At 33.7% G+C, this 9,402-nt stretch overlaps 1 protein-coding gene across 1 annotated transcript; it reads right to left on the bottom strand.

Annotated features, from left to right (window-relative positions):
* Positions 1-4,283: 4,283 nt before the first annotated feature.
* Positions 4,284-7,465, bottom strand: LOC132314453 (uncharacterized). The gene is made up of 7 exons (XM_059813317.1): positions 7,448-7,465; positions 6,708-6,777; positions 6,346-6,626; positions 6,105-6,239; positions 5,210-5,301; positions 4,621-4,673; positions 4,284-4,369 (listed from the first exon to the last, which is right to left on the bottom strand). Exons 1-7 carry the CDS (start codon positions 7,463-7,465, stop codon positions 4,284-4,286), a joined length of 735 nt encoding a protein of 244 aa, XP_059669300.1.
* Positions 7,466-9,402: the final 1,937 nt, after the last annotated feature.

The raw sequence follows: 9,402 nt of genomic DNA on the forward strand, positions 1-9,402 counted from the left end.
TTGCAAGCTAAGGCAGCTCAGCCAGGCCACATGCTATGCCCTTAAACTTTAGTCATTCGTCAAATTTCTGTTTGTCTGATATCAGAAATTTTCAAATCAAGAAACATAAATCAGAAATGGACAGCAATCAGCATGACGTACTCCAAGGTGTAAGAATTGGTAAGCTTTCCCTTACTCGGTAATACTTAAAAATGCTTTTACATTAAACACAGCGCAAACATGCGCAATTAAATAGTTTTCGAAGCTACTATTTAGACAATAACTAAAACAAAATTACATATGAGCTGAATAAGCTTCTTTCACGAGTCTACCAAGCCATGCATGGCCTTGTGCAGGCTCAGCATGTTTAACAAGTGAGCTTCAAATGAGGCTTTAGCTTGGTTCATTTTATAATCAATGAGGCTAGAAAGCTTGAATGGGCTCAAAAGCCACACATATAAGTCGATCTCAAGCTTTTCATGAAAATGCAGCCTTGGATTTAGAACAGCCTAAGGCAAGTTCATCCAAAGTCCAAAAAATCACAAGCGATGGACATGTTAAACACTCAGGAGGCATAATTTATAATAATACGCCATAGACTTGAACAATATGAAATTTAAATAATTTGCATGTTGTAAACAGATGATTTAATTGTTTAATGTTAATTTAGCAAGTTAAATGGATGTTATATGATCTTAATCGTGTATTAGTAGTATAATATATTTAGTTTATTGTCTGATTTTATTATGCTTGGTTCTAGATTTAATTGATGTTCTATTTTGCTTATTTAATCAATTATTGGATTGTGTGGATGATTTAATTACTTAAAACTATTCTAGCAATTTAAATAGAGGTTATATGATTTTAATCATATCTTGGCTGTATAATATGATCATGTATATATCTAATTTCTATTATGTTTATTTCTGGATGTATTTGATGTTGATATTATAATTGTTGCATCACTTATGGATCATATGTATTATATGCACCAGTATGGAATAGTGGTAACATAGGGACGGATTAACTAAAAACGTTAAGTCCTACCTATTCATGTATAACGGAATGGATTAACTAAAATTCAAAATCCTACATATTTCATGTCAGGTCAACTGAATCAGTTGGATGACATACCAGGTATTTATTTTATGCTGTAAACAGGATGAATTATATATATATGTGATATATGCCATTATATGAGCTTGAGTCTCAGGATCATGATTAGGGTGTGTATATTGCCTAGGATGAATAACTAGATATAGTAGATATCTGTGTGCCCTGGTAGGTTCAGGTACTCATGCCCACTTTATGTGCGATTTGCATGTTGCCTTCTATTTAGGTTGAGGCAAACCTATAACCTTGTGAGCATCCTATAGTGTGTGTGTGTATATATATATATATATATATACGGACTACTAGTCATTGTTTGATTGCCTAAGATGTATACGATTATCGGATCTCTACTTGGACTGTAGTAGAGTAGAACTTGTTTGTAAGCCTGACCTACCATTATTTTTTAGGTGTTCGTCAGGTGTAGAGATTGTTCGTGCTGAGCAGAGATCAGTCTATTTCACTCTTCCAGATTATCTACATAGGAGTTTCCTTTGTGTTTCAGTGTTCTGTTGTAGACAGTTATTGCTATCACTTGCTCAGTTGGGATTTTCTAGGGGTCCACATAGTATAGATTCCCGAGTTGTATTAATTTGGAGAATTGGTTGTATTGGAATAAGTTATTATTTAATGAAAATTTATTCTGAGGATTAATTATTGGATTATCATTATAGTTTCACTTCAACTTATTATCTATTCTTATTTATCTTTTTGTATTCTGTGTTCGATTATTACTGATTTATTTTTTATAACCCCGGGTATTCGGGCGTGGGCCTGGCCAACCCGCATTCGGAAATCCAAAGGTATCACAGAAGATGAGGGATAGGATCCAAAGTGGTAATCAGAGCTGAGTAGGGAAGGCAATAATAAAAATTAAAGTGGGTTCAATAGTGCCCACGGCAGGCAGGAGGTTGGGGAATTGGGATGGCAGCATAGTAGGGGTGCGTCGATGAGGGTGATGGCAGCTGGTGCTCTCTCTTCCCCGCTGTTCTTCCATTAAATAATAAACAATTCAATTAACAACAACCAATAACATAGCACATGATCAATTAAATATTTTTAATTAAATTAATCCATATAAACAAATATCCAAATAATTGAACTAAATGCAATTATAACAAATAAATAAATGTCATGAAAATTAGGGGTATTACATTTTTTTGGTTCTTAACTTGGGTAATTTTTTCAATTAACCAAGAACTTCTATTAAATTTCGCATTTGGCCTAAGAGATCATATTAATTATCTGGTAATCATTATAAATGACCAAATTGCCCTTTGTCATGTCAATTAACCAACGCTAAAATATTAAATGACCATATTACCCTTGTGTTCCCGGGTTCGGGTAAGACCCGGTTAACAATTTAGATCATTGAATTTGGGTCGTTGCAATTACTCGACTTGAGTGTAAGGACCTCCACCAGCATGAAGCTAGGAAAGTGGGTAAGTTAAATGCAACTCCAAGTGAGTTTAAGGACCTCCGTCCGTATAAAATAGGATGAGCCATGCATGACTCGATTTGAGTGTAAGGGCATCCGCTCACATGAAGAAAAGGAAATGAGTTGAATGCAACTCCAAATGAGTTTAAGGACCTTAATCCGCATGAAATGGAATGAGCCACACTTGACTCGATTTGAGTGTAAGGACCTCCGCCCGCATAATGGAAATGTGAGTCATAATGAGAAGAAGCCAGCGTGGTGAGAGCTAGACATCCTAAAGAGAAGAAGCCAGCGTGGTGAGAGCTTGACATCCTAAAGAGAAGAGGCTATCATGGTGACCTAAAGAGAAGGGGCTAGCATGGCGAGAGCTAGGTGTCCTAAAAAGAATAGGCTAACATGGCGAGAGCTGGGTATCCTAAGTTGAGAGGCTATCATGGTGAAAGTTAAGTATTCTAAAGGAAGAGGCTAGCATAGGGAGAGCTAGGTATTTTAAAGGGAAAGAGCTAGCATGGAGATAGTTAGGTATCCTAAAGAGAAGACACTTAATAGTCTCCACCTACATAGAATAATTTCATAATAACTCGCTTCGAGTATTGTAGGATCTCCACCCACAAAGGGTGGTAAATGATAGACATGAGACACACGTTGACTTATGAATGAAAATTATAGGGTCTCCATCCACAAAAAGGTTGTAAAGGATGGACATGATGAAGGGTGAGCCATATATTGGCTTGATTTAAGTATTATTGGGACTCCACACTGAAGAAGTTAGAGAAGATGAATCACTTTTCTCCATAACCGGCAAATTCTTTCCTTTCAAAAGTCGGCAAATTCTTTCCTTTCAAAAGTGGGTGGGAACTAAAAAGGGGGATTGACTTTCTTTTTCTTTTTATATGTGTGTGTATAAAAGAAAATAATGAAAGAAATTTTTCCTTATGGTAATGTTTTTCTCAATATGTAAAAGATATGACGGATAAGAATGCCACACATTTTTCCTTCCTTCTCAACCAAACAGAAGGAGAAAAAGTAACCAATCTTAGATCCCTTTTTTCATACCTCCTATTTCCCTTACAGTTTGCCGTCCTTCATTAAAATTTACACATATAATTGCAGTGTTCTTTGCTAAAAAGAAGCACACATATGTTTATATTAATTCAGGGACATATCAAGCTGATGTGAACAAATGAGAGAAGGGAGAAAACAGCTGACAAATTGTAAGCCATCTTTCTCGTATAAGAAGAAAAATAATCAACTGGAGAGAATTTCAAACCATAATTCAAATATGATCAATTCACTAAGATGTGTTTGTTGGAAATATTTTTAAAAATATATAATTAAATTACAATTAATGGTGATTTTATAGTGAAAATTATATTATTTTAATTGATCTATTTAGTAAGAATTATTACCAATTTTATTGTTGTATAATACCTTTTATTGTACAAAGTCCTGTATTCTTATTCGAGTTTTATTGTAAACTATGTATCCTTGAACATGTCTATTTATATAAGGGCATAAATCATAAAACCCCCACTATTTTTAATTCTTGATCATAAAACGTACTATGGGGTTTTTATAAACGGGTTGAGGTTTTAATAAAAGTAGTGGGGGTTTTATGATCAAAAATTAAAAGTAGTGGGGTTTTATGATTTAAGCCCTTTATACAATGAAAATTCTTTGTTTTTATTTCACAATGAAATCCCCAACAGTATTATAAGCATTAACATACCAAATCATCAAACATCCAGATTCTATTTCAAAGAACATGGTTGAAATCTACTCTGTATTTGCCATCAGTTGAAGAAACTATTAGCACAAGTTCAGCATCCATATAATTGCAGCCTATCCAATAAAAAAAACACATTGATTCCTAGCTAGATATGTAAAATATATTTGAAATCTACTCTGTATTTGTCTACAGTGTAAACACTGAGGGTCCACCAAAAAAAAACTAGCAAGATGTGCCAGTTAGCATTATATTCCATTTAGAATGGAATAGTAGACAAGAGGTGGGTCAAACCACTGTTTGGATATACTATATATGTCCAGGTCCAGCAACTGATTATTGGTCTAGAAAAAAGCAGCAAACTCACTTCCAGCACTAATCACATTCAGAGTCCTACTTTTTGCACCTCTGCCAGAACATCTGCAATAATAAATTATGGTAGCATATAAGTATCTTATATACCTATACTCAGTTATGTATAGATAAAACATAACTATCAAAATATTTGCAGGATAGATTACAAGAATTAACAAAGAAGTAGAGATTCCTTTGATGTAATAGAGTATACAAGGAAGAAGAGGTAGAATGGTTATATCTATATTGGCCATTTCTTTTTCTATCCTTTTTTAAATAGGCCATTTCTTGGCTTCTTATCCAAGGAATCATTTTATGGTACGTGCAAAATAAACTAAGGATTTGAAACTTATGTCCTACCTCATTCAAGGATTGTAAGGCTTCAAGATCTATGACTGAAATGAACAGAGCTTTTATAGAAAACATAAACAAGTCACCAAATAGAAGGACGTGAAAGATATTGAATTAACAATAATACAGTCACAAACATTTGATTACCTCAAATTTTTGGAAATGATACGCGCTTGATCAGATTTCGGCTTATCTTCCCAAAACCATTGACCCCCCAGCCAATACCCCAAGAATTTTTGACCTTGTAATACTTTTTTCCCGTGTCCACGTCGGTGCCCCAACTTGATAATATGATTGCATGACCAGCTCCTTTCTCTCCAGGTTTGGGGCCTTCATAAATTTCCTATACATAACACAAATAATAAATTAGTAGCGGTTTATTATATAGGCTAGTCAAAGGCATGAGCCAACAACAAAGCAATGGCATCATTCTCAGCAAACAAAGCTAATAGAGCTAGAACAGGAAGCTAGCTGTGCTAAAACAGAAATAATGGAGGAAAAAAGGATCGGCAGTAAAGTTTATTCACTAACTACAACAAAAGCAAAGAAAAATGAGCAGTAAAGACCATCTCCAGTCACCTTTCAATGACATTTAGTACTGAGCTCAATGGATGCAACTTGCATCTGATTTTACCCAAAAAAAAAAAAAAAAAAAGCCTTGCATCTGATTGATTATAGACTGAAATGGGAATATTTACTCCTAAAGGCTCTGTTGTTCAAAGATTTCCAGATAAGATCATTAAAAAAAGGAAAAGGAAAAAAGATGGTAGTTCAACTCATCTTGGGATAGCCAAAAATGAAATTTTGTTTAGGACTGTGGTGTTCTAAACATGCTAAGTGAGTCCAACTAGAGAGAGGGGAAGGGGGAGCAAAGAAAGCAAGAGTATGAGAGAAAGAAAATAAACTAACAAGAGGTTGTAGCTTACCCACATTTCTAGACAACAGCCTCAAAATAACATTAATAATTAAGTGGTACTCTCAAGGAATCTAAGACAATGTTCCATTCCGCAAATGTAAGCCAACTATAGATACTGTTTGTTTTTTTATAAGAAATTATAAAAAGAGAAGAAAAGCTGCACACAACCAAGCCAAAGTGGAAACAAGAGAAAATCTCTAACAAGAGAACATGAAGCTAGCTGTGTTTACCTCCCGGAGTTCCCTTAGGGACTTGTATGCAGTCATCGACGCAGCCAGTGGCTGTTTTACCAAAGCCCTGAGAATTTCACTTTCATTTTCACAATCAATGGTCTCAAAATCAGTGATCCAATGCCGGTTTTCTTCCTAAAACAAGAAATCATAAAAAATAAAAAAATAAAAATAAAAAATTAGATATATATTCTCAAATTAATACTACTAAAATATACATTACAGAGTTATATGCATATACCTGTATATTGTCAAAATCAGTTCTACAAGCCCCTCTCCTACCTACATACCCATAATTCTCCTCAGTATTGACTCCATATTTCTTGACGTATCTAAATGCTTGATTGATAGAGGACGTATAGCATCCAACTAGATCCGGCTTGGCATCCTCTTTTGGTGGAAACTTTACAGGTACACAGTCTGCCAGTTCTTGTTTCGACAGCACCACAAAGTCATTGGGTTGTTTATCCTTATTCAGAAGGAATTCTATACACCCCAGGCCCGTCCATGCATAACAACAGCCTACAAAAAATTATAAAATTAGGTATAACGCAGAACATGATACTTATAACATACTTGAAATTTGTAGAGTACTGCACATACTGCAATGTCCTTGCTGTCCTACAGCCGTCAGCCTATCAGAGTGATCCACAATGTCGGTAATGTTATCCTCCTATAATAACAACAAACACATTGGCTCACATACATCAAAAAAAAAAAAAAATTCCTTGAAGTTGTGCTTGATGATGCTGTCTTCTACTAGCCAATTTAACTAATCCTTTTACTCCTAATAAAATTTATAGAGATTGTAAAAGAAAGGTACAGAACTAAGGGAGCCCAAACCCCAAAGTCCAAAGCAACAGATGGAGCATTTAAACTCCAAACAAAAATCAGCAGACATATACAAGGACTATCACAAAACAAACTACAGACATGAATGGGAGCTGCCTGAGTCTGTGATTCGTCCCCCAAAGAAGTCACCAGACATCAGAAGTTAGCTATGCATAGCATTGTTGGAATCATCCTCCATGAGCACCGGATTGCTATGTTAATGCATTTGAACATACACAACTGTTGTTGGGTTGTTTTGAGCTATAATGCTCTTTATTTTCCCATTGGGCCTGTTTGTTTCTGAAGTAAGCAATGGGCTAACTACTTTGGGCTTTTTGTACACTTATATTAAACTTTAACTTTCAAAAAAAAAAAAAACTACCGACATGAAAATGCATCAAATAGAAAATACAAAAAATATAAGGACTAAGCAACAAGTCAACAGAAAAAAGCAAGCAGGCGACCCCATCACAAAGGACTCTTTAAAAGTTTAAAGAGAGGAAATTACTTACTTCATTGTGTGCAGCCATTGGTTAGTTATATACCCTCGATAAATTCTTCAAACTTCTCCCCTGTTGGAATAGAATATCAACCATTAATAACCTACATACCTTGTATTAATTTCTCACAAGTTGTTATATGTCACACACACAAAGCACAGTGACTCAAAGTTCAGTGGCCGGTCTTTCCACCAAATACCAAGTCACTCTCACAGTTCACTTGAATACATGCTAAAGAGATACTCAATGCAGCAAATTACTTTCCCTGATACACTACTACTAATTGTAACTAAAACAGTTTCAATATACAGGCCTTTCTTTTAATAGTTAAGGTTTTTGATTTTCTAGGAGAGAGGATAGGAGAATTGGCAGAAACATGAGTGACAAATTAAGTTGGTTCTGGTCTTCGCTGCTTCATCATAAGCTCTTGTAGCTTCGTCAAATGCAGATATGCAGAAATCGTAACATATACTTCTAATATGTTAAATAGGTTTAATTTGGCGTTAAAACAAAAATTATAATGAAAACATTACTGCCTTCACTATAATAGCTCACACACACCCACACAGCTGCTTTTATTGTATCTGCTTGTTTATAAACTCCCTCCGTACTCAGTTTGACCCAAATTCATATCAATATCAAAACCTAAAAAACCTCACACATTTATTTTGTAAGAAATTAACGTGAAACCAACTTATTAACTAGGGTTTTATATCTTTTATATATACAATATATGAACATGTGAACGGAAAAGCAAGTTAACAAAACACAGAGATCCATCAAACTATAAATCAAGAAACAGATGTATTTTGAAGTTTCAAAATTAATAAAAAGAAAAAAAAAAAAAGAAAAAGAAAAAAAGAATGAAAAAACGAAGGATTAAATTGTTCCAAAATTTTTAACAAAAAAAAAAAAAAAAATGTTCCAAAATCGGACTAAAACAGTAGATGAAATATATATATACATTTAAGGTGAAAAATAGAAAGTGAAAACCAAAAAAAGAAGCAGCAGCAATCATGTTGAGACTTTGAAAATAGAAAGTAAAGAAGAAAAAAGCAAGTTTCCTAATGAAGAAAAAAAAAAAAAAAAAAAAAAAAAGTAGATAAACGCAATTTAAAGAGCAAAAATAGAAAGAAAATTAAAAAAAAAAAAAACTAAAAACGATGTAGATATTCTCTCACCTTTGGAATCGACGACCTTCTTCTCTCTAGATCGATCTCTCGAGCTCACACAGCTCTCTAGGTATCATCAACCAGAGCACTGGATCTAAGGGTCGACTCTAAGGGTTTATATTTGGATTGTGTGTGTAGGGAGTGTGTGTTAAAAAAGGAGGAGGACGGGTTTTAGAAAATGAACCATTCAAATGGAATTTATTTCGAATAAGACAAAAGTGTGTGTAGGAGTGTGTGTCCTAATCATTTTGCCAAATTATTTTTTTAACCTTTGACACAATTGAAAATGGTTATTTATAAAAAAAAATTATATGTATAAATATTATAATTTAGGATTTTGTTCCTTTTTTTATTTTCTCCTAATGGTTACAAAGCTAATAAAATTAGTGCATATCAATTGATTGATATAAGAAGAAAAATAATGCATATTGGAATGATATAAAATATTTTTAACCATGGGCCTACATTGTTTATAATAGATCTACCACAATCAGCATTGATCAACAATGAGAAGAAATGGAAAGATTAATGTAAGTTATGAAAACATATAATGTGTGACAAGAAAGTTGGTATAACTTTTTGAAAAAAAAAAAAAAAAAAAGCCTTATAGCTCTAGGATCATGATTAATATGTAATTTACCTTTTCTTTTTTATTATAATTAGAAATATTGAAAAACCAATCTCTTTTTTTGACTTGTTCATCAACATATTTCATGTCAAAAAAAGAATAATAATAAATATCAATATATTCCATCTTAAATACTTCTTCCCACTATTTCAGTTTTCTTGCTAGTA

The sequence above is a fragment of the Cornus florida genome, unplaced genomic scaffold (assembly GCF_030987335.1).
Source record: "Cornus florida cultivar Cherokee Brave unplaced genomic scaffold, ASM3098733v1 CherokeeBrave_3.0.0_Hap2_Chr06, whole genome shotgun sequence".
Taxonomy (NCBI): Eukaryota; Viridiplantae; Streptophyta; class Magnoliopsida; order Cornales; family Cornaceae; genus Cornus; species Cornus florida.